The 26987-nt window shown below is 37.5% G+C and overlaps 2 protein-coding genes and 2 long non-coding RNA genes across 7 annotated transcripts; 3 read left to right on the top strand and 1 right to left on the bottom strand.

Moving 5' to 3' along the window:
• Positions 1-24802, top strand: LOC149772447 (E3 ubiquitin-protein ligase TRIM45-like). Its single transcript, XM_089947811.1, has 4 exons — positions 1-2545; positions 23500-23604; positions 24030-24209; positions 24528-24802. Exons 1-4 carry the CDS (start codon positions 1463-1465, stop codon positions 24798-24800), a joined length of 1641 nt encoding a protein of 546 aa, XP_089803937.1. The 5' UTR covers positions 1-1462; the 3' UTR covers positions 24801-24802.
• On the bottom strand, positions 4622-17296 carry LOC149772449 (lysine-specific demethylase 8-like). Its single transcript, XM_089947812.1, has 2 exons — positions 17225-17296; positions 4622-10773 (listed from the first exon to the last, which is right to left on the bottom strand). The coding sequence occupies exon 2, from the start codon at positions 10656-10658 to the stop codon at positions 9357-9359; it is 1302 nt and encodes a 433-aa protein (XP_089803938.1). The 5' UTR covers positions 10659-10773; positions 17225-17296; the 3' UTR covers positions 4622-9356.
• LOC149772448 (uncharacterized) lies at positions 16819-23478 on the top strand. 2 transcript variants are annotated; one of them, XR_016417704.1, is made up of 2 exons: positions 16819-16952; positions 22987-23093. It is a non-coding gene; the product is annotated as an uncharacterized LOC149772448 (long non-coding RNA). The 2 variants fall into 2 exon arrangements; XR_016417703.1 differs by lacking the exon at positions 16819-16952 and adding an exon at positions 17348-17439 and having other exon boundaries at positions 22987-23478.
• On the top strand, positions 24793-26987 carry LOC149772446 (uncharacterized). Of its 3 annotated transcripts, XR_016417707.1 has the most exons (5): positions 24793-24918; positions 25334-25522; positions 25954-26010; positions 26284-26346; positions 26757-26987. It is a non-coding gene; the product is annotated as an uncharacterized LOC149772446 (long non-coding RNA). The 3 variants fall into 3 exon arrangements; XR_016417706.1 differs by lacking the exon at positions 26284-26346; XR_016417705.1 differs by having other exon boundaries at positions 25954-26987.

Here is a 26987-nt window from a genome sequence, read left to right as displayed (position 1 = left end):
TGCAACTAGTTTCGCATTTACTGTTTGCTTCATAATTCTTTAGTGTTATACAACCTTCAACGAAATCGATTCCTTCATACATTAAAGATACTACTGATTTCATTAAAAAGTTGAAGTCTATTATTCCACAGCTATCTGATAAATCAATCCTGGTATCATTAGATGTAACATCACTATATACCAACATTCCACATACACATGGCATTCAAGCGTGTAAATATTTACTAGATAACTATCCTAATAATAGCACACTATCTAGTGAACATATTTGTAAAATAATAAACTTATCTTGGAAAATAATTATTTTCAATTTAATAATACGAATTACATCCAAATAAAGGGTACGGCAATGGGTAATCATATGGCTTCTTCATGCGCTTCCCTTTTCATGGGTAAATTAGAAAAAGATTTCCTTCAAAACGAAAAGTTTAATCCATTTGTTTGGTTTAGAATTTTAGATGACATCTCGATGATTTGGAACCATTCATCAGAAGAAATGAACAAAATTCATTGATCGCCTCAATCATTTTCACCCGACGATTAAATTTACTTATAATGCATCTAGTACGCAAGTTTCAGTTTTAGATGTAAATGTAATAAAAAATATTGATAACACTGTCTCTACAAATATTCATGTCAAGGAAATTAATATCCACCAAACATATTTCCAAAATAGAAATTATCCTACACATATAATTGATTCTGCACTGAACAAAGCCCGTAATCTTACTCAACATGAGGCTTTAAACACAGCAAAATGTACAATAGAGAAAAATATAATTCCTTTCACAATACAATATAATCCTTCATTACCTAATATAGTCCTTATAATTAATAAATATCGGAGTCTCCTAAATTTATCAAATAAAAACAGCGTAAAAACACTTTACAAAATTAGACCAATTCATCCTTGTAGAAGATCCAATAATCTGCAAGATGTTTTTAATTAAAACTAAACAGACAGAAAATAAAAAGAAAGATATTTGTCATCATTTAAATGTAACAGACATCGGTGCACTCGAAGTGCAAATATAAGAGAAAGTAATTAGGAGCGCCAACACAAAAGAAGTATTTTCTTTACGTTATAACACTAACTACGTTTCAATGGATGTGATTTATCTGATAACCTGTATTAAAAAAAATGTAACATGCAATATGTTGGACAATAGATATTGTGCATGAAAACATTAACACACACATAAAAGAAAATTATTGGATTCGTAAGATACTTTGCATGATAGGCCTAATGGCCTTAATACCACGGTACTATATACAATTGTATAAAATGTTAATTAAGACATTGACATGTTCTATATCCTTTATGAAAATATAATTGTATGTATCACTGTTTGTCTCTACTTGATTATTTTACTTTAATTTTTAATGCACTTTTCGTAACTTTTCGCACTTTTCGTAACTTTTCGCATTTTAGTCGTACCGCGTATTAATCAGAACGGAGGAAATGGCGACCAGTTTGACCGAAGCTGAGAGTAACGAAATGACACAAACGAACGCCAACGGACCAATTTGCCCCATATGTTTAGATCAATTCAAGACACCAAGGATATTATCATGTTTGCACACCTTTTGTGAAAAATGTATATTGTCTCTGATCAACATTGATGAAGCTCCAAAGAGTAACCAATTTGAGTGTCCTGTATGCAGACGGACTACAACTCCGCCTTCAGATATAACAGCATCATCGCAATGGGTGAAGATTTTCCCTGTGAATCACTATGTTTCAACATGTGTCGGAAGTGATGAGGATGCACAGACCAAACCTTGTGACCCTTGCTTATCCAAAGACATCCGATCAAATGCTGCCACGGTCTGCATAAACTGTACCGAATATTTATGCAATAACTGTGCACAGAATCACGAGATGTTTAAAGCATTTCGGTCACATAAGCTGTTGAAGACCGAGAACATCCAGAAAAACCCGTCTCACTTCCTTCAAGAAATCAAGCACTCTTACTGTGTGCGCCACTCCAAAAAAGAGATCGAGTATGTCTGTAAAGACCACGATGTTTTGTGCTGCACAAAATGTGTAACCTTAGACCACAGGATATGTAAAGATGTCGTCGAGCTGTTGGATGTTTGTTCTGGAATCAAAGAAAGTGATGAAACGAAACAGCTGCAGTTGAAACTAGATGAACTCATCCAGCAACTTGGAAAGATCCAAGAGTTAGCTTGTGGTAAGGATATGGGCGTCAAGAAACAATCAAATGATATTATTGCGGAGGTACAGTCTGTAACAAAGAAAGCCGAGGATATAATTGCAGCTTATAAATCGTCAGTTTTGGAACAATTGCATCAGATTGGCAAGACTGAAAGCATGACAATGTCCAAGGTTGAGCGAAAGTGTCTATCTTTGAAAGCAGCTATTCAGTGCTCCATTGAGCTGCTGAAAACATTCATGATCTATGGAACAGAGCAACAGATTTTTATCATCATCAGAAAACTTCAGAACCAGATCGAAGACTACAAAAGAAACGCTGCTGAACAGCTATCCAGAATAGAAACGATGCCTGAACTGGGCTTACAGGTGAGTTCAGCATCGAATTTATTGGTACAAAACAACCTTGGAGAGATGCTACAAAATGTTAAGATTAAAGTAAATGTTTTGAAAGAAGTGGACCTAAATTTAGTTCCAAAGGGACAGAGGAAAGAGTGTACAAGGCCTATTAGTGAGTTAAATAATGTCAAGGCAGTCAACTTCAAAGCCCCTGGTCTTCATGGTCATAAACCCTTTTACTCTGGAGTAACATTTATATCTGGAAATAGAATTGTCTTGGTCGACAGTAATGGCAGTTGCTGTCTCCTTTATGACTCAAAATTTAAACAGATTGCAGAAGAGAAATGTGCATCTGCCCCTTTTGGAGTCGCATTAATCAGTGACAACAAAATAGCAGTGACTTTGCCACAGCAGCCAGCTATTCAGATCTTTGTAGTTCAGGATACGTTCATACATGTAAAGACAATAAAGATGCGCTGGGCTTGTTGGGGTGTTGCTTCTCTGGGAAATAACGAACTTGCAGTTGTGTGCAGTATACCAGTTACTGGGGAACATGGAAAATCCATCATTACAATAATTAATATAGAAGGCCAAGAAAAGAAAATAATTGACACAGTTGATATCTTTCCATATTCACAAGCCACAATCAGTTTCAACTCCAAATACATTGCAGTCGATAAAGTAACATCTCTGATTTATTGTTATTTAGATTATTTCCGTGACTTTGCTGGTACAAATCAAACATTTTGGAATTGTCTTTCAGCTATTTATGAAGATAAAATGATCGCATTCATCGGTGCTCCCTCTGATGGTTACATTGGCATTGATAATGATGGCAATGCATATGTCTACAACAGGTCTTGGTATTGTTTTGACCGCATTTCCTCCACAGGTAAAACGATAGGAAACTTAAAAATTCAGCTAGCATCAGATGAGGACATATCGTTTCAAAGAACTGCTGATAGCATATGTTTCTCATCAGAAGAACCTAATAAATTTGCTTTTGCTTCTTCCAGTACTATTTACATTTGTGAACTGTACTGACCTTTGATAAGACAAAGTTAAGTCTCAAGCAAAGAACATGAAGTGAAGTTAATGCAGGTATGAATTATATGTTATTATTACTGCTTAGAAGAAACTGCAATTTATGCAGCGACAAGATGCAGAAACAACTAAATGGAAATGTTTGTCTAAGGCGGGCAGAAATTTCCAGTATTTCATTAGGATGTACAATTCATTTGAATGGAACACTGACATATTGGAGCGTTTCATACTTCTCCAAATGGATTGCTAATAACAATCACAGTATTTTAAGAGTGTTATATAGATGCATAATATTAAAATTCTGTGGGTGTAAAAAAAAATAACCAATAAATATCACAGGTCATTTTTGTTTCCTCTAAACTTTAGAGGTATGCCCCTTTGTTTGATACAACAGAATTTATATATGTTGTTAAAAAAAAAATCACCAACCTCAATATTTTGTCTCCAATTAACAAAAAATTTTGCCATTTTTAAAATACAGTTTTACCCGTTTATCACAACATCCTCTGGTACAACGTAATATGGTCGACATAAGCGGATGTTTTTTTTTGCGGGGGGCAGCCTGAAATTAAAGAGCTTTTAAAGATTAGGCACTATACAAAGCCCTCATTATTATTATTATTTGGATAATGATATAACATTGTAGTGTTAGGGTGGTTTGTCAATATGAACAAAGGATTTGTTTATGTAACAATAGATTCCAGTGCAATTTTATATCCAAGTTTGTGGATTCCTGTCATGGTGCCTTTGAATTTCTCCACTCAAAACCTAAGACTGTATGTAAAAATTTTAATATCCAAAAATCTTGTCACCAAAACAAAAAAATTGCCAGATGGTACAAATGTTTGACCAATAAGGAAAATCAAATCGCAATTTGTGACATTGGCAAAGCTCGACAGATGATAATTTAAAAAGGTTTCTATGAATTACCACAAGACGCATCCAGTTAGAAGTTAAATAATGCCAAAAGTGCTTGGCATTATTTAAAAGAATATAAATATTGAATTTATCAACAAGAAAATTCCAACTTTATGGAGAAACATGAAAATACATAACATTAACTTGATCCTGTGTATACATTTTTAATTCCTTTTCATTGCATACATGATCAGGGACACTATTCTACTAAATAAAAGCGTTCATTATCGATATAACCAATATACATGTATTTTTCTTTAGTCTAATCACAAATAATTGGCATATTATTTTAAATAATGTAGAACATTTTTTCCATTTTCATTGCCTTTAGTAGTTGCACTGATGTAAAATGCAATTGTTGTGTATGAGCTTAATATATTGTTTGCAGTAAATTTCTATCCAGAGAAATTTTGCTTTTATTGTATATCAGACACAAACCTGTATATTCTGTTTCCTGATAGCTGTATCCAAGGTTAAATCCATTATCCTATCAATATTTAAGAACACACCCACATACACATACGATTTCAAAAATGTTCATTGATAATTGCTCCATCAGATTTATTACATTTTACTTCAGACAAAATTGTGTCTCAGCATTTTAGATTTATTGAATGTGGAAACTGCATGCTTGAAAAAACGCCTTGTGATTGACTCCAGAAACGTACACATTTGCAATATTTACATATAATTATGACTAATGTTAATCCTTACTTAAATACAGATCCAAATATGGAAGTTACATTAGCATTAAAACTGTCAACTGGAAAATACAGAAAAGTGATTATTGTCACTTACTGAATTTACGCTGGCATTATCCAGACTAATCTCCCTTTAAAGATCAATACAGGCATTGTATCAGATAAGACGTTAATATTATGTTCATCAAGAATGTTAATGTTAATTTTTGTGTTCCTGAGAGTCACCATCATTGTGGGCTTAGTGCCTTTTACAGAACATGATAGCTATATATGGCAGCCAGTTTAAATGGTAGAAGAAAAACCAGGAAAAAACGGGGGAAGAACCAGCAACACAACCGAAGCTACTCACAGGCTTTCTCACATATCCACACAGGCCAAGCCTGGAGTTTCAAAACACTGATCATTCTAGTTTATGAGGAAAAAAATCGCCTGATTATTTCGCCTTCCATACAGCTTACAAGTTCTAACCGAATCTTTGTAAACAATATGTAGCTGGAATGGATGCACACAGTCATTTGTATCTCTCAGGCACAATTTGGGAGTATTTCTTTAACTGAACTACCACTGGTTTAAATCTTGATAATTCATCTTTCTGCAGCTTCTTAAAAGTTGCTCTCATGATTTTATTGAAACTTTGTGGCAAAATAAATGTTAAATGAGCAATAAAGTTTTACTTTTTATCATCTGCTACAATTTCCAGTAATTTTCTAAGAAAACTGTCCGTGAAGGAGCATTTTGAGAAGTCAACTTGTCATCACTACTTCCAAACTGCTTCAAGGATTTTATCACTTTAAGTAAACTTTATTGGCAAGATATGTGGTTGGTATCAATGTAAAATATGGTTTAATGTTCAACTTATTACTCAGTTATAAAACATTGTGCCCAAAAAATTGTCCCAAAATGTTTCGAAAAAAATGTCAGGTTAAATGCTGAAGCTTATCATCACTTCTCCTTCCATGCTGCTTGATGAGTCACTTTAGCTCAATTTAATTTTTTTATAAAAAACTGTCAAAAAATGGGTTTTAGTATTTTGAGATGGCAGTGTGGTTATCATCACTTATTTTCAGAATGGAAGGATTGTAGCTGATTTTTTCAGGCTAAAATCAATGGTTGTGAAGATGCACAATAAGGTTTATGCCATTATATACACCAAATTTCACAGAAAAAAGAATATGTAACAATATTTAAATTGAGGTGGAAGGTTACAATTACTTCTAGACCATATGAAATATCTAACTCACCCTGATTTTGTAGATTCTGCAATGGACTGATATACTGATAGATCTTAAATTATGGAACATAACGATGCCATAGTATGTGTATAGCAGCATATGCATGTCTGTGACTGCATCTGTATTCTGTGTATTGTTTTTCTTTTTAGACTGCTAATGAAATCAATCAGGACAAACACTTTTATATTGACCTGTAGGGACAAATACACTGTACTTACTGTCAATTATACGGTACGGGCTAAAAGATATTTGACATTTCTTATTTACCCACACTCCTTTTAAAATTTTTTGAATATTCCTGATGACCAACATGCACAAGGAATAAGTTCAATATCCAATATGTGAAAGGAGTAATTTCTATGCCCAGCATGTACAAGGAATAAGTTCTATGCCTAAAATCTACAAGGAGTAAGTTCTATGCTCAGCATGTACAATGAATAAGTTCAATGTCCGACATGTACAAGGAATCAGTTCAATGTCCGACATGTACAAGGAATCAGTTCAATGTCCGACATGTACAAGGAATGCGTTCAGTGCCTAAAATATACAAGGAATATCAGTAAGTTCAATGTCCAGTACATACAGGCATAAGTTCAATATTTTCTTGGTGTATGAACTTTCCATAATTTAATTTATAAACAGATGAGAACAGAACATTCCTCCCAGCCACATTTTTCCAAAGGTTAAATTTATAGGCTAAATGTGTCAAAAATAAAGCTAAAATACAGTCATTTTATACAAAATAAAAGATACTGGGGATAATGACATGCAAGTATACTGATTGAACACAACATTTTAAAATACTTGCAACATAAATAAACCAATATTATGAACATAATGCATTGAAATATGAATTTCAATATATATCACTTATTACTGCTCCTGTTTCACTATTATGTTAAGTAATCAGTAATTCATTCTATTGCGATGAACATCACAATGTCCTTTTCAAATATTTTGGGGGGAAAAAAACCTGTAAGAAAAACTGACAAATGCTGCCCCTAAAAAAATTAAAAGGAAATTAAAAGATTTTGGAAAAACGAAAATGAAAGAATATAAATATATCTGGAATTTACAGGGATTAATACAAAATATATCTGGAATTTACAGGGATTAATATAAAATATAGTGATCACTAGGAGACCTGAAAGCAGGACTGAATATACAATCATTGCTTTTTTCCCCATGGTCAGTAAAAGATAAATACAGTTAAACCTAAAGTAATATGATGCATGTACAAATGGTTGTGTCCACTTGCAATTTAAATATTACACAAGTTTTGAACAAGCCTGAAAATTTTGTCAGTTTTTGGAATATACATATGCCAGCGTATCAAAGGGAAAATGTAGATCTGAATATACATGTATTGGTGTGACAACATGAGGGAACTTGAAGTAAAAATTACTTAACTGACAAATTTAAATATAATTCTGTGTCAGCAGCTTGTCTACAATTGTTTGACCTGGTTATGATACAAAAGTATGTTAGTGTGTGTACACATTACTCATGTATGCATGTCTGTGTGTTAATATATAGCTTTTCAGACATAAATAACCATGGTGACAGATGACTAATCTAATTAAAAGAATAGACTATTCCCTTTTGTCTATCAGATAAAGTCTTACATTTCATGTTAGGAAGATTTACCATTAGTAACAGTGCATTCTGAATGCCATTTTTTTTCTGAATTATGAAAGCTGCAATTTGATTGAGACATAGAAAAGTCTACAGAATATGACCTTGTATAAAACGATCTACTTTACTGATCTCATTTTGAATAGATCATTAAAAGAAAAGAAAATATATTTCAATAAATGTATATATATGTTGAGACTTCAAATGAGATAGAAACAATGAACCATATGGGCATAGAGAACTAGGATAAACACATGATATGTATACAGTTCATGTGTTGTGGACTCCAAAATTGCTGTGAATAGCGTTCAATGCTGACCACTAATCCAGCTGATTAAATAACATTTGAGGTTATTGCAGCAGTTTTAATGATATTTGTATCAGGTATTTCAAAAGAAATACAGCAAACATGTTTGTAAAAAAAACCAAATGTACATAAGTAAGGATTTAGTTACAATTATTCCCACCAAAAGCTAACAGAACAACTTACTGACAGTGACTTTACAAATGTACATAAGGATTTAGTTACAATTATTCCCACCAAAAGCTAACAGAAAACTTTACTGACAGTGACATTACAAATGTACATAAGTAAGGATTTAGTTACAATTATTCCCATCAAAAGCTAACAGAAAAACGTCCTGACAGTGACTTTACAAATGTACATAAGTAAGGATTTAGTTACAATTATTCCCATCAAAAGCTAACAGAAAAACATCCTGACAGTGACTTTACAAATGTACATAAGTAAGGATTTAGTTACAGTTATTCCCAGCAAAAGCTAACAGAAAAACGTCCTGACAGTGACATTACAAATGTACATAAATAAGCATTTAGTTACAATTATTCCCATCAAAAGCTAACAGAAAAACGTCCTGACAGTGACTTTACAAATGCACATAAGTAAGGATTTAGTTACAATTATTCCCAGCAAAAGCTAACAGAAAAACGTCCTGACAGTGACATTACAAATGTACATAAGTAAGGATTTAGTTACAATTATTCCCATCAAAAGCTAACAGAAAAACGTCCTAACAGTGACTTTACAAATGTACATAAGTAAGCATTTAGTTACAATTATTCCCATCAAATGCTAACAGAAGAACTTACTGACAGTGACTTTACAAATATACATAAGTAAGGATTTGGTTACAATTATTCCCACCAAAAGCTAACAGAAAAACTTACTGACAGTGACTTTACAAATATACATAAGTAAGGATTTGGTTACAATTATTCCCACCAAAAGCTAACAGAAAAACTTACTGACAGTGACTTTACAAATATACATAAGTAAGGATTTGGTTACAATTATTCCCACCAAAAGCTAACAGAAAAACTTACTGACAGTGACTTTACAAAGTGCCAGAATTTAGGTGGCATGTATAACATTTCACCACTTTTCAAAATGCATTCATGAAACTGAGCTTTCTGAAACTGTGGAAACTTTACCAGATCTGGCATTTCAACATCAACCTGACTTGTATTTTTTAAAAGGTCTGAAGAATGTGGATACAACATTTCTGACTCAGTTTCCGAGTATACTCTGATGTATTTCTTCCCCATAATTTGAGCTAGAAAATTATGTTTTGGATCATGGTGCAATGGGGATACAGTTCCTCCCGGTCCAAACCAGGCATTTATATCCACATCACTACTCTGTCCTAGAAAACAGTAATCTGGAATAATGATGTCCTCTTGCAACTCTGGAATTTGGTCGAAAAGCTGATGCTGGGCAAGGTAAGCTATTGGGCCCTCATTTGTTTCTCGATTGATGTGCTTTTCAATGAATTCACTCACTGTCATTAAACTCTGAGTCCATGTGTCATCAGTATATTTGGATCCAATCTCCACAGGCACTGTCCTATAACCTGCTAGTTTTCTGATATAAGCAATGTCCCAGCGCCTTGTACTCATACATGGCCAGTATGACATTGCATTTGTAATTACACATGGTTCCCCCTTTGCATAAAAATCTCTTATGAAGGATTCCATTGAAGGGCATTCACATCTTGGAATCTGCCCTATCAAACACAAACCCTTACTGGATGGAATCTCTATTTTCAATTTCTTTGCAGTCCACTCCTCTGTACGAGTTTCATTTGACTCCTCATCTTCCTTCATAATGTTTACATTCTTTGCTAATTTTCCAGATTCCATCTGCAGAATAGATGCCAATCGTGAAAGAATATTGTTATGAATAGATGCTCCCATTAAGAGTCCCATATCTACTGTCTTCATAATCATCTCCAATGTGACACTCTGATCTTCACCTGCATCTAGAATACAATACTGACTCACAGCCTTTGCTAGAGAAATCAGTGTATAAGCATTTCGCCATTGTATGTCCACATTTTTCCAATTGCCTGTATTTAACTTCTCCCACAGAAAATCTAGACAGCACTGGCAAACTTGAACACAACTGAAATATTTTCCATTGAATAAGTACTCTAAACAGACTTGGATTTGGCTGAAAAGAGGTACACCTACCAAGTCATGGTCAACTGTCTGAAGTAGAATAGTCTGGGTGGGTAGTAACTCAACTATAATTGAAGGAAACATCAAATTTGCATCATTAATAATGCCAGTCTTCCTAATGTCCTTTTGTTCCATTTAAAGTTACAAAATTTTAACCTTACTTTCAATTTTGACACATGCAAATAACATATTCCAGGATGCTTGGTTATCCAAGCGGGATGTCAGCTCCACTTGAATGAGAAGATCAGTCCTATAAAAGAAAGCTTCCACTTGAGAAAAGGAAATTTAATCTACTAAATTAGTATTTTTTTATAGTCACTCTTTGATTAAACTTGTTTATGACATTACAGTTTGGTTAGACATGGCTGTATTCTTCAGTTACAACTAGTAATTCCTCAAGAAAGATTGCCCCTGTGATTAAAACTATTGTTATTTTATCTCCGATATTGAAAGCATGTTATGTTGTATTATAATCTTTACAATAAAGCAAACAATTCTTTTATAACAATCTTGAGATGAAAACAATTCAGCTGAGACCTCACAAACTTATTCCCACCCATCGAAGATAGGTTACCGTGCAATATGCACTTTGTAACTTTGCGAATTATCACTTGAAATAGTCCGAAACTCGGACTACACTTGAAAAGGAATGGTGTTTGTTGTGTCAACAGAATGGAAAAGAAGAGAAAAATAGATCCTAAGCCCGTAAGAATTTGCATAAATCTTCAGAAAGTATAACTCTATGCTGCCTTGCAGAGAACAGGGGCCATAGTAAAAGTCAAATGGGTCATTTATGCATATTTGCTCATTTAATAAAATATAAATTGTTCTTTTAACATTTAACAGTAATTTTCCTAAACAAAGTCTATTCAATCCTGATTATTGAATGCTCTGCACCTTAACTGTGATCAAGAAACTTCCAGACAAAAAATATCTATCTCTATTGTCTTTTACAATGGTGGCCATGAACTAAGCTTGAATCAGAAAAAGAGCCTGTCGAGTGGAGTCTTCACACTATAGGGCAGTACGAATTTGTTTATGAACATACATAGCTTTCATTGTGATATCACAGCACACAACATTCAATCCGGATTGTACTGGATCACACCTTTAGGTTCATTTCATTCAAAAATGTCTACGTACTTCAACACTGATGCTGCCATATGCACTTCTCGAGGCGTCAAAGTAATGACCTTCCAAAGGAACGTGGATGTATAAGAATCCAAATGAATACTTGCCACTTAAAGGTAAGTAAAATCAAATTCTAAGAAATTTCAACCAATATTGAAATAGTCTTTGCTGAATGATAGTCCTACCATGTAAGAGACATTACGTTTTTGTTTTAGTGCTATGCCTATGCTGAACGACTACATGACATATTAGTACTAATATTAGTACCCCAACTCCTACCTTTTGGACGGGATACTAACATGTGCATATATAAGTCAATGGAGCAAGCCGGATGTGATTCACAGCCGGCGCTTTTTTTTAAGCCTAATATCAACAATCTGAACTTGTTCCTTGCATATAATGAAATAAATTGAGTAGTACTCTTATTTAATGCTGGAAGTATCGCAAATCAATGTAGAATTAGTTGTAAAATGTTGTTTACCTTTCTTATCCAATATTTAAATTTAGATCATCAGCCATATTAGTTTCAGTATAGATTACTTCCATTCTCAGCCTCGTTTGTGTGCCATATGAGGCCTTATTTGGAAATGTAAACAAATTGTAGTAAAATTATGGCGCGGTTTGAGTCAGAAATTCTGTGCATTAAAAGTAAATACGGTTTATCAGCAACTTTGATATTCCACCAAGAAGCCATTATTCGCCACTTGATTGATAATGACATAGTGTAGAATATCCAAATATGGTCTGGCAAGTCTTACGCAGAAAAGGGGTCAAGGCGAGAGTCTCGCGTTATCTGTCATGGCGGACACGGTGAAGTTAGTGTAACCATGTCAATTTACTTCGTGTTAGGACATAATAAATTCAAAAAAGGACAAACTTCTTTTCACAACATGATTATACTTATGTAGTAGATTTCTACAGTTTGTTTTTCTGACTTTAGTGATGATTTTTTTTGTGCTCCATTACATGATATGGGATCAGTTCGTAGCCTCAACCACAACATATCAAGTTGAGGCTACGACATCGTAGCTATAAGATATACCTGCATGAAATCGATAGGAATATGATTTATTTTCTCAGAAATTGCGATTAACAGGTACTCTTAATTTTCCTGACAACGAATCCCTATGTTGCAGAATACTTTAACTGCGGGGTCAGGGGCAAGTTTTTATGTACAAATGTAAAGCAGTCAGCGACCTAGTATTAAACATCTTAACTACACCACAACATTCAATTTCGACTACACATCGTTTGAACTAGTCCAAACCACACTCACACTGGAGCAAAGGTCAGTCCATTTTTTCTGCCTATACCGCCCTCCTCCTAGTAGAAAAAACAAGCTGGCTGACTCACTATATTTGGAGCAGTTTCCGAATCTCCTAGACTATGGAAATTCGATAGGTGGCAACCTGATTATTCTTGGAGATTTCAACTTTCACTTTGACTGTCCCGGAAACTCAAATACATCAAAACTAGTAGATTCCATTAATGTTTTCAACCTCAAACAGTCAGTTAACCAACCCACCCATAAACATGGTCACATTTTAGACTGGATTCTTCACAGACCTGATGATAACATTCTACGGTCCTCCCTGGTATCCCATGACCTTGCATCAGATCACCTCTGCATTATATGCCATCTTGACGTATCAGTCCCTAACCCTCCACCTTTATCTGCTACTAAGAGAAACCTCCGTATGATAAATAGAACCAAACTAATGCGCAATATCCAAGCTAACCAAACAACTTGCTTACCTCCTACCGCAGAACAACTCGATAACTGTCTGCGTTCATTGCTTGACAAGCATGCCCCAGCTACCAAGTGCAGAATATCAATTCAAAAGTGTTCTCCATGGTATAGCAGTGTTAGGGACCAGTTTCGCACTGCTAAAAGAGACCGCCGTAAAGCTGAGAGGCTCTGGCTTTCCACCAGACTCACTATTCATAAGCAAGTCTATGAAGTCGCTAAGAAGAATGTCACAAATATAGTCCATGCAGCAAAATCAGCCCACTACACTACTAAGATCATGGAAAGTTCCAGCTGCAAAGAGCTCTTCGAGATTACTAACAAGCTGATGTCAAGGAACAAATCAACACCACTTCCAACTACCTTCTCTCCAGTCGACCTTCCGGACATGTTTGCAAATTTCTTCCGTGACAAAGTACAAACCATTAGAGATAAGCTTGACACCACAATTTCAATTGTCTCGTCATCACCATTCAGTTGGGATACAGAATTTGAGCGGCAACCATTAGCTGCATTTGAACCTGTCTCTATGGATTTCGTACGTACAATCCTGATGAAGAGTGCACCAAAGTCATGTGAACTTGATCCAATTCCAACATCACTGCTGCTTGAGTGCTTAGATCCAGTATTGCCTTCACTAATTGATGTTATTAATACCTCTCTCTCATCTGGGGAATTCCCATCATTTTTCAAAGCTGCCATTGTAAAGCCTCTGCTGAAGAAACCAACACTAGACCATAACGATTTAAAGAACTACCGCCCAGTTTTTGATTTCATCTAAATTCAAACAGTCTTTTTAGCAATGTACAATCTGCATATCGCCCTTACCACAGTACTAAAACTACTCTTCTAAAAGTAGTTAATGACATTCTCTCTGCGTTGGATAGCGGAAATATTACAGTCCTCACCCTCCTTGATTTGTCTGCAGCATTTGACACAATAGACCATGATATATTACTTCACCATCTCCAGCATGTAGTTGGCATTCATGATACAGCCTTACTGTGGTACAAGTCCTATTTGGTCAACAGGACACAAATTGTATCTGCAAATGGAATACACTCCAGCCCAGTTGATCTATGTTGTGGTGTTCCACAGGGGTCTGTTCTTGGACCTGTTCTCTTCATTCTGTACACTCAGCCGCTCTCAAGTGTCATAGATCATCATCCAGTGTCTCACCAATTGTACGCTGATGACACCCAAATATACAAATCTAGCCACCCAACTGAAGTTGATGCTACCATCCAAGGTGTAGAGAGGTGCATTTCTGATGTAAAATCATGGATGACAAATAACAAGCCACAGATGAATGATGATAAAACTGAGGTCATACTGATCACAACACAAAGACTTTCTCATTCACATCCTTTACCTCAAACAATAAATATCAACAACACCAACATTAAATTCACACAATCAGTATGAAACCTAGGTGTTACTCTAGACAGTACTCTCACATTGCACCAGCATGTCATGAACATATGCAAAGCTGCATATGTTGAGCTGAGATGCATCAGCTCAGTTCACAAATATCTTTCAGTTGATGCCACTAAAACACTTGTGTGTTCATTAGTACTTTCAAGACTGGACTATTGTAACTCAATTCTGTCAGGTTCATCTCAATATCTACTCCAGAAACTTCAAAACACAGCTGCTCGGATCATACTTAGAGTACCACGATCAGAGCACACCTCCCCGCTGCTCTGTACCCTACACTGGCTATCCATTCGATCCAGAATCAAACACAAATTTTGTTTCTCTGTGCTACGTTTCACTGTCGGACTCTAGTCCAACATATCTATCCGATCTCACCCATGTGTACACACCAACAAGATACTTACGCTCCTCTTCTGATAATCGTATACTCATTATGCCCACTATATGAAAACAAAGTCATATGGACAGCGTTCTTTTGCATAACAAGGCCCAGCAGCGTGGAATGAATTGCCCATTGAACCTAGACACAAAGACACAGTGATCACATTCAAGAGGGCTCTCAAAACTCACTTATTTCGACTGCAAGAACAAACTTAAAGATCTAATAATGTTCCTACCTGAAATATTCTCAGCATGTTTGTTATTATTTTTAAAAAAATGTTTTTTCTAATTTCATGGCGTTTGTTTTTGTAATATTATTATATGTTTTTTTTTGTTATCTTTTAGGTGTTGCCTAATGTTGTAAAGCGCTTAGAGCTTCTAAAGATTAGGCGCTATACAAAGTCCTTATTATTATTATTATTATTTTTAAAAATCATAAATCAATACACATGTGAGATCAAATATTTCTATATTTTTTATACCTATATTAAAACAAAGCATAAGAATATTATCCACTTGACCAAAGAAGTCAATGGCAGTTCAAAGTAGAAGAAGTTTATGCAACCCAACCTAAAATTTCTACTTGCCCCAAACCAATGTGTTTACTGTTATGGGAGGCTAGCTCTTCTTCCTAACCGACTATTGGCATTTCACTATCAACGTACTGCAGATTAGCTATAGAAGGTGTACATGCCTGACATCAATTTTAAGAACAACACAAGCCCTAGTCTGAGTTTCCTCTAACCCTTGCCACCCCTTTTTTGATATTTGGACATTTATGTTGGGATGTAGGGTCAGAGACAATTGCCTATCTTAAAGTTGGAATTCGCCGACACCACTTGGTGTCGGCATAGTGTAGCTGCTTACTAGCCGGTCTAGCAAACTAAAACGACCGTTCATCGAGATATACCTGCATGAAATCTTTTGGAATATGATTTATTTCTCAAAAATAGCGAATATAGCATTTGTTATATCTTTAATCCGCTCACAGACGAGATGTAACTAGTGTTGATGAAATTTAACCTGGAACTCGCTATTTGCATTCCGTGTCACATGACTACACAAATCTACATGTTAATGAAATCAGAGGTCCATTAATCACGTGATATCAACACTATACCATTTCGAAAGTTGTTGTACATAGAATTCGAAAATATTAAAAGTCACGTAATACAGTACATAAACATAATGTTCACTCAATTCCCAACATATTTATTCTCAGAACAACGACGAGAAACCTTTCGGTATAGCAGCAAGGTGGAGAAAACCAGATTCATCAAGTTCTAAGCACGTGTCGGCAATGTATTTGCTGGTATCACGTGACTACCGCATTTACCCGTGTTCTCGACTTGTTGAGTATGGTTTTCCAAGTTGCTGCAACATTTACAGATTTCTGGTCGTTGTTTTCAGAATAAATATTTTTAGAAGTTAATGTTCTTTCATTTTCCTGTAAATAGTACGCCACTTTCATTGATATGTTCGATTTGTTTTCCTGCAGCAACATTAGCAATGATTTATCGTTGATATCACGTGACTATTTGAACTTTGCTGTCATTGACATATAGGTCGCGAGAGTTGTGTAGCCATGTGACTCGGAATGCAAATGGCGAGTTGCAGGTCAAATATTACCAACGCTATTGTTCAGGCTAGTTTGTCAGCAGATTAAAGATATAATAAATGCTCTACTCGCAATATCTGAGAAAATAAATCATATTCCTATCGATTTCATGCAGGTATATCTTGGTGAAAATTCGTTTAAGTTTGCTAGGCCGGCTAAATAAGTGGCTACCATGCCGACACCAAATGGTGTCGGCGAATTCCAACTTTTCGATAGGGAATTGACTATGACCATACATCCCAACAGAAACGTCCAAATATCAAAATTTTGGTGGAAAGGGTCAAAGTAAACTCGGACTACACAAGCCCGAAACATGCACGAAACACCCAGGTCACAAATATATACATATCTTCAAATAGTAAACAATAATAGCTGAAATTGTCGTACCATAGCCTTATGTTGAGAAATTGTGTTGGGCTCCAACTTGGAATAACGCAACAATTCGGAATCCGGAGTTGTTGCGCTTTTTCTCGAGAAATTGCGTGACCTTGCGAACCGATATAAATAGACCCGAGCTGCAGGCTTAGCATCAAGTTTCATTAGTGTTAAGAATGGAGGATGTTGATAGAGATATTTTTGAATCGTTCTGCACGGAAAAATACGTAAGCAACAAGACCACAAATAAACCAGTGACGAAGGTGTTTGTCAGTAATGTATTCAGTGTTCTGGATGGGAAAGTTCAAGATGTTGTATACGCAAATGGATGTTGCTGTTTTTCATGCTTCCTATAATAGTCTTGTTTTCTCTGTGTTTACGTTAAGGCCTGATATCTTTGTGTGCATTGTATTTGTAAGAGCTTTTTCTGATCCATCCAAAATTAATGTTTTATCCTCATACTGATGTATTAGAAATTCATTTTTACCTATGTTAATACCATTTATATCTTTATTCTTTTTAATTAAATCATTTTAACATGTTGCCTGATATACCATCTGCTGTCATGAATAAATTAATCACAGCATTCAGGTTCATCTGCCACAGATGGAACCATGTTTTAAAGAGTTTTCATCATCATCATCATCATCATCATCATCATTGGCGACTCGGTCTCGAAAGACCATGCGAATAGCGCCCTTGAGGTGTTGTCTGTCTCTGTTGGCATCGTCTGCTGTGGCTGTGCAGGCCTATACGTGAGTGACAGTCCCTACTGCAGATGGTGCAGACATACTGGGAAGTCTGCGTTACTGTGGTTGCTGTTTCGTTCTTCTTTCTCTTACGTTTCTCTGCCGCCAACTGGCCTCTCCTCGCATCAGCGACTGATATGCCATTGTTTACCACCAGTCTCCAGGTGCCTCGGTCCTCAGCCAGCTCTTCCCAGCCATCGGGTGAAATGTTGCATGCCTTCATGTCCCTTTTGCACACATCTTTGAAACGGAGTGAGGGGCGTCCGACTCTTCTCATGCCAGTGGCCAGCTGTCCATATAAGATGTCCTTTGGCAGCCTTCCATCCTCCATGCGTCGGACGTGACCCAGCCATCGAAGGCGGCGTTTAATTAGCAGGGAGTACATGCTGGGGGTACTTGCACGCTGCAGGATCTCGCTGTGTGGAACACGGTCTTGCCAGCTGATTTTCAGGATGTGTTTTAGGCACCGTATATGGAAGGAGTTGAGCCGGCGTTCTTGCCTCATGTAGGTACTCCACGTCTCACTTCCATATAGAAGGGTGCTGAGAACGCAGGCCTGGTAGACTTGGACCTTGGTGTGCTCTGTCAGCATGTTGTTTTCCCACACCCTCTTTGTTAATCGAGCCATGATGGTGTTTGCCTTTCCAAGCCTTCTGTCCAGCTCCATATCAATCGAGAGAGTGTTGCTGATGGTTGACCCTAGGTAGGTAAAGTTGTTGACTGCTTCCAGGGTGACACCATTGATTTTGATTGAAGGGGCAATGGTGGTATCTTGCACGCTGACATTTGTTTTTTCCAAGCTGATTGTGAGACCAAACTGCGTGCAGGCAACAGCAAAACGGTCTCCCAGTCTCTGGAGGGCTTCCTCGGTGTGGGCCACAAGAGCTGCATCATCTGCAAAAAGCATCTCCCTGATGAGCACAGCTCTCACTTTGGTCTTTGAGCGCAGTCGTGCCAGGTTGAACAGCCTCCCATCGGACCTGGTGTGTAGATATATGCCATCCGTGGACGTGTCGAAGGCGTAGGACAGGAGCAGGGAGAAGAAGATCCCAAAAAGTGTTGGTGCCAGCACGCAGCCCTGCTTCACACCACTGTTAATTGGGAAGGAAATTGAGGATGATCCATCATACAGGACTGTTCCCTTCATATCTGCATGGAAAGAGATTATCATGCTGAGGAGTTTTGGGGGGCAACCGATCTTACTCAGAAGTTCAAAAAGGCCCTTCCTGCTGACCAAGTCAAAGGCCTTGGTGAGGTCGATGAACATCATGTAGAGTGGTTGACCTTGCTCTCTGCTCTTCTCTTGGAGTTGTCGTAGGGAGAAGATCATGTCTGTCGTCGACCTGCCTGCTCTGAAGCCACATTGTGATTCCGGGTACACACGGTCTGCCAGCAACTGCAGCCTGTTGAGTATGATGCGGGCGTACACTTTACCAACAATACTCAAGAGCGAGATCCCTCTGTAATTATTACAGTCACTGCGGTCGCCCTTGTTTTTGTAAAGGGTCACAATTGTGGCATCACGCATGTCTTGGGGGACTACTCCTTCCTCCCAGCAGCGGCAAAGTAGCTCGTGCAGTGGTTTAATCAATGCTGGTTTTCCACGTTTGATAGCTTCGGGCGGGATGCTGTCACTACCTGGTGCTTTGTCGTTTGGAAGGCAGTCGATTGCTTTGCTGAGCTCCTCTAAGGTTGGCACTTTGTCGAGCTCTTCCATGGTGGGCAGATTCTTTATGCTGCTGAGGGCTGCATCAGTGACTGATGTTTCTCGGGAGTATAGTTCTGAGTAGTGCTCCACCCATCTGGCCATCTGTTGCCCACGGTCTGTGATCTTCTCTCTCATCAGGGATTTCAGGGGAGCGACCCCTTTCACTGTAGGGCCTAGAGCCTTCTTGATGCCACTGTACATGCCTTGGATGTGTCCGGACTCGGCACTGCGCTGGATCCCTTCACACAGTTGTTGCCAGTACTCATTCGCACACTGTCTAGCAATGCGTTGGGTGTTACTTCGGGCACTTCTGAGAGCAGCAAGCGTCCGTTCATTAGGGCATTTTTTGTAAGCTATGAAGGCTTTTCGTTTCTCCTCGATTTGTGGTTCCATCCTTGACAGGTGTGCATTGAACCAGTCCTGGCTGGGTCGTTCCTTCTTGCCAAACGTTGACATAGCCGTACTGTAGATGACACCCTTCATGGCATTCCACTTGGCTGTAGCGTCATACTCAGGCAGGTCCTGGAGAGCCTTGTTCAGGGCAGACACATACTCCTCCACCTTGGCAGGGACTGACATCTGTGCAGTGTTTATGCGAGGACGTCCTTTTGGTTTTGAGCGGTGTAGCGCGTGTGGCTGTAGTCGCACTCTGCTGCTCACAAGGGCATGGTCGGAGTCACAGTCTGCACTGTGGTAGGTTCTGGTGGAGAGGACGCTGTTGAGGGCAGAGCGCCTGGTGATGACCAAGTCGAGTTGGTGCCAGTGATGAGATCTGGGGTGTTTCCATGACACTTTGTGTTGTGGCTTACACTTGAAGAAGGTGTTTGTGATGCACAGGCCATGGTAGGTGCATAGCTCCAGCAGTCTCTGGCCGTTTTCGTTGGTCTTTCCAATGCCGTGATACCCGAGGCAGGTAGGCCATGACTCGTGGTCCGCACCTACTCTGGCATTAAAGTCGCCGAGGAGGAATAGTGGTTCATTTTTGGGGCATCCTTTGATCTGTTCGTCCAGCTGCCCATAGAACTGATCCTTCACGTCTTCTGATAACGTGAGGGTTGGGGCGTAGACACTGATGATGTTGACAGGACCTGAAGTAGTGGTGAGGCGGATGGACAAGAGACGCTCAGTGCCCCCTGTGGGAGGTTCAACCGAGGCCAGGAGATTGTTTTTGATGGCAAATCCCACTCTGTGCTGACGGGGCTCCTCAGGTTCTCGACCCTTCCAGAAGAAGGTGTAGTTTTCCTCTCTGAGGGAGCCACTAGAGGCGAGCCTGGTTTCCTGGAGGGCAGCTATGCTGATATTTAGTCTGGTGAGTTCTCTATCGATGATGGCCGTCTTTCTGGTGTCATCCACTTCTCTGAGGTCGTCGGAGATGCCTGTACACATGGTGCGCACATTCCAGCTTGCAAATCGAAGAGCTGGAGTCTTCTTTATTGGTTTCTTGTTTCTTTTGTCTGGTGTGGAATTACCGTCTGCTTGTCATGCTGAACAACACACTGAGCTCCAGACACCCACTGGAGCAGGCAGACGATGGCGGGTCAACACCTTATTGACCGGGGGCTGCCCGGCTTGAGGCGGGCGATAGTTGGCCAGTGGGACACGATGATCCCTCCCACCGTCAAAGCTGACCCGTGGCGCCCCTTCCCTACGCCAATCAGGTGGGACTTATAACCCGTAAACTGTCAGCTTCCGTGTTGTTTCCTCACTCAGTAGCAAGACTGGAGTGTCCTCTCCAGGGCGCAAGCCTGGGCGTGGAGTATGGAGATCCTGGGCTGCCCAGACGTTAGGATCCCCCTCTCGTCCTTGCTGGTGGGGTCCAAAGGAATGCTGAGCATGACATTTGGCACCAGTTTGGATGCAGGAGCTGCCGGATGGAGGTCGTAGTCGACCCCCAGCCGCCTTAGGGGCTCCACACCTGATTTTCTGTCTGGGTTTACTCCCGTAGCCTTTCCTTCTCCCGAAGATATCCACAAGGCAGTGGAGCCATAATCCAATGGATGGGACTTGGTTGGTTTTGAATCAGAGTTTCCTTCTCCTAGATGAACTGCCTGACAAGGAGTTTTACAGTGTAAGAAATATTCAGCATAATCACTTGGCAACTGGAACCTGTAAATGAACATGGAGTAAAACAGTATATGACTAAATTATGCTAATTCAAGTTGTTATGAGATTTGTCCTTCCTACAAGTCACCTCAGCAGGTTCAGTTTTATACACTGACCTGTATACAGAACAATTACTTGAACAAACCTACAGAATATTTGTATTAATAGAGATTAAGTTTGGTCATGGCATGATATCCTTCCTTGTGCATTTATTTCACACTATGGATGGAATTGTTGTCACAGTAATACAGAAATTTCCTTGTTACCTGGGCAAGGTGTACTATAAAACAACACATGCACTCTATTACAATTTTCAGGTGTGGTATAGAAGAGGTACATGAAACCAACGATATATTGTCATTGTATGTTTAACATCATACTCATAATACTATAACAATAAATGAAGGAAAACATTTATTTTACATAGACTATAAATAGACATATGGTCTGGATTTTGTCCATAGATAAAGCCAGAGTTATATTAGAATAATGCATAATTTAAAGCAGTAGAAATAACCAACAGCTATTAGATGTATGAGGAATTGTATCATGATTTAGGGATAGTGAGGGAAATAGGGTCAAATACAAAAGTTCAAGAAATGTATAAAATATTTATGTATGTATGGGTGTATGTGTATATATATATGCTTAATGTATCCATACAAGAGTTGCTAATGGAAATAGTAAAGTTAATTAAAAAGAATTTCATTTATATCAGTATATTTTATCTGTCATAATATTTCTGTATACAAAAGAAAGTTTAATTCTAGAAAATCAAGTAAACTTGTATGAAAATGGGAGAAAAGAATTGAAGTCATATATAATTATAAGACTATGAATCATTAGAGACGACCGCCTCTTATATCTACACAATCTCAGAGACAGAATATTCTACAGGAAACTGAAAGACCCAAATGCTAAAATTACCAATACAAATCAGAGATAATTCTAACAACCTTGATAATTGGTAAGGTATGCACATATGAAGACAGTATAAAATATACTGCATTGTAGGTGGCAAAAAATGACAATGATAATAATACACCTTTTTCATAAGTACTTAAAAATAGCAAACAAAACTATCTCTTTAAGTAGTCTTATTTGTTGATCTATTAATTAAAAAAGATGACAAAGAAGGTTGAGAACAATAGAATACCAACATAAAAAGATGACAAAACTTGGCAATCATTATTTGTATTTGCTTATACTAACAGGTTCAGCAGAAGGGTTATGGATCAATGTCCATACCAAGAGAAGATGGGGTTCATACCCAAGTCTTGACTGTAACCAAGCGAATCCGAGACCAAAAAATCTCGGGAACTTTCATTCACTATAATGAAACTCAAAGTAATCAAGTTAGAAATCATTATGACAAGATCTATAGTAATCAAGTTATTATTAACTATGGCAAGGCTGGAAATAATCAGTAATCACTGTAACAAGGCCTGTGGTAATCAAGTCAGTAATCTCTGTGAGAAGGCCTTGAATGATCAGGTCAGTAATCATTGTAAAAAGGCCTGCAGTTATCAAGTCAGTAATCACTGTGACAAGACCCTGAATGATCATGTCAGTAATCATTGTAACAACACCTGGAGTATTGTAACAAGGCCTGTAATCAGTGTACTGAGACCTGCCGTAATCAAGTGAGTAATGGCTATAACAAGACCTGGAATTTTTATTCTAATTGATGCCTAATTCTTATCAAATCTTGCAATTAATATTTTCAGACAAGTGGCCGACTGATTGTAGTACCCATCGAGGACCTTCATCCAACATTAAAGGCACTCCTACAGGCCACTGGCCATGGGAAGGAACACCTAATGCTACACAAGGTATAATACAATAAAATATATTATGCTTTCATCCATTCAACATTAAGGGCACTCCATCAGACCACTAGCCATTGAAAGGAACGATTAATGCTACACAAGGTATAATACAATAAAATGTATTATGCTTTCATCCATCCAACATTAAATACACTCCATCAGACCACTCTACATGGGATGGAATGAGTAAAAAATACACAAGGTATCTGACACCAACATGCATTATATTTTCAGCCAAATTGGAGACTGGCATAATTATTATTATTATTATTATTATTATTATTAAATTAGTTTCTTATATTTTTTAAATATGATGTCATATCTAAAAAACAAACTGTCTCATAATATTTATATTTCTATACAAAACTTTGTTACATATTTTGGAACTACATTTGCTTGATAAGCTATGTATTTTTTTTTATACCCAGGTTGCTGATCAATATGAAGGTCTGCCCAAAAGTGCTGTTCAAAAGTACATCAGCATGTGCAGGACAAGCAGTAGGAATATGGCACAAATTATAGAAGCCCCACCCAGAGTTATAATCAGCCAAGTTATACAAGCCCCACCCAGAGTTATCATCAGCCAAGGCTTGTTCTCTCATTGTCAGGTGTGTTCAACAATGGTTAATAACCTTGCTGCATTTGTGAGTCTATATATGTGTAACAGTACTATCACTAATTGATAAATACATTTATCTGTATATATCATGTACAAAGATAGTTCTATTATCTCCTGTTCCATACTAATATTAAAGGAAATTCATACTTGTCAAAATTCTTCCTAATCACTATGGATCATTATTTTTATTTCATATTGCTGTAAAACAATACAAAGGAAATATGCATTTGCTCTTTGGCAGTTTATGAAAACAGCAGAAAAACAGGCTTGATAAAAATCATTAATAGTTTTACATTAATATTTGCAGGTTGACCTTGTCGACATGACGAGGAAGCCATCAGGTGGTTATAAGTATATACTCCACTTGATGGATCACTTCAGTAAGTTCCATTTACTGGCACCACTGGTCCAGAAGACTCAAGCAGAGGTTAATCTTGCTTTGTTCCATATGTTTAGTATCATTGGAATACCAGCCATTCTACATACTGATAATGGATCAGAGTTTGGAGCTCTTGATAGACTCCTGCAGCAGTGGCCAGGGTCAAGTGATATTGTTCATGGACGTCCCTGTCATCCTTAGTCTCAAGGATTGGTGGAGAGAGGGAATCGGGTACTGGAAGAGAAAATTGCAGCAATGGAGGCCACCTGTCATGGTGATGGCCCAGCTGCCTGGCATATGTGGCTTCCTCTCATACAATGTTAGTTTCTGTTTAGGTTAAGTGATTCAGTTGACAGTTTGATTGCATGACCTCAGTGTCTGATATGTGCTGTATTTAACCATTGATAAGTTTATGCTTCATTTAATTCCACCCTCCACATTTTATCAGAGAGCTCCTATTATACATACAATGTTGATTGACCATCAACAGCTTCAATTAGTAAAAAGGTTATACCGAATAAAGCACATATCATATCTATTTCTGGCACTGATGTAACCAACCAAGTTAAATGTTAACAAGACACCATGAAGCAATGATGTGTACTTAAAACTGGTGTTCAAGATTGTAGCCTTTCTCTGCACATTCTGTTGCCAGGTTGTACTTTTTTAAAGCCCATTTCAAAGAAAAGTGTTCATATATGGTACTATCTTTCAAATGTCAGTAACACTTTCAGATCAACTCGACACCATAGTGAGCAGGGTGATACAGATGACAACATATGAGTGTGTATTTGGGGAAAAACCACCATCCCCACCACCACTTGGATGGCCTGCCAGAGTGATTGCCCAAGAAAAGGTGGATTTTGAAGTCACAGGAGGATAGCCAAGAATGGGACCCATTGCTTGACCGCAGCTATGCTGGAGTAACAAAAACTTTATTATTATTATTATTATTATTATTATTATTATTATTATATTATTATTATTATTATTATTCCCTCCCTTAAAGAGTATTCTTTTTTCTTTGTAAAGCCATTTTCTCCAACTACTAAGTATTTGCTTGAAGTGCTTGGTACAGCATTAATGATTTGGCACCATATTTCACTATAATTAGGGCCGGGCCAAGGATTTTTTTCACTCTAGGAAAACTATGCAGAAAAAATATAACTTCCATCACATATATTTTTGGGAAGAAAGATCATTATTTTTTTAAGTATTCATAACATTCATTACTTACTTAAAACCATGAGCAGTATATCATATTCTTAAGCTGTTGGCAACTATAAAATGGCATTCATTAACTCATCTTGCTGTTGTCAGTGAGACATTTATGCTCTGTGTACTTTTTTGACAGACTACCAATGGACCAGAAGCAAAAGATGAAAATCTCAGCCATGAAGCCCAAGTTAAGGTAAGATGCAGGTTGTTGATCGTTAGTAATATCATTAACATTCATTTTTCAGCATCTTTCTATCGAACGGTGTTGGAAAGGAATGGGGATATCATTCACATCTCCCCTGGTGTAATGATAGGTACAGCTAGAGTCATAAGATTCTTGATTATTTAAGAAACAGACACTAATGTACATGTTATCGTGCTCCTTTCTGGGACCAATTTCTTATTATAAAGACACCAGATTTCGTGAATGATAGTAGATATTAATTATTTACATACTTATTGACAGACTGCCAGTGCACCAGAAACAGAAGATGAGAATGAGAATGTCAGCCGTGAAGCTCAAGTTGGGGTAAGATGCAGGTTGACCGTTGGTACAAGCATTAAAATTCCATCTGCTTTCAGCATCTTTCTATTGAACGGTGCTGGAAAGGAATGAGGATATCATTCACATCTCCCCTGGTGTAATGATAGGTACAGCTAGAGTCATAAGATTCTTGATTATTTAAGAAACAGACAGTAATGTACATGTTATCATGCTCCTTTTTGAGACCAATTTCTTTTTATAAAGACACCAGATTTCGTGAATGATATTAAATATTAATTAGGTACAGCTAGAGAGTCATAAGAATCCTGATTATTTAAGAAACAGACACTAATGTACTTTTAATCTTGCTTCTTTCATTGCTGTAAAGATCCAGGATATTAGTATTCAATATAAATGATGTTCAATAATTTATGCTTGTTCTTATTATATCTCAGAATGCTACACACAGGATATGGAAGCCAGAGGAGCTGGCTACAACAGAAAGACACCGATCTAGAAGAGTAGTAGCTAATTAGGTATATCTTCAAGAGGCATCTACTACCTTGAGGCTGAAGTTCTCCTCCAAGACAGTTGTCAGCAGAAAATTTGTTCTTGATATGACTTGCTGTTTTTTTATGTTTATACAGCTGTAAATAATATCACAAATAAAATAATTACAATAATAA

The sequence above is a fragment of the Sinohyriopsis cumingii genome, unplaced genomic scaffold (genome assembly GCF_028554795.1).
Source record: "Sinohyriopsis cumingii isolate HCF-2022 unplaced genomic scaffold, ASM2855479v2 utg001505l, whole genome shotgun sequence".
In the NCBI taxonomy this organism is placed as follows: Eukaryota; Metazoa; Mollusca; class Bivalvia; order Unionida; family Unionidae; genus Sinohyriopsis; species Sinohyriopsis cumingii.
The sequence above is the reverse complement of the archived record's forward strand: the minus strand, read 5'-3'. Positions and strand labels throughout refer to the sequence as shown.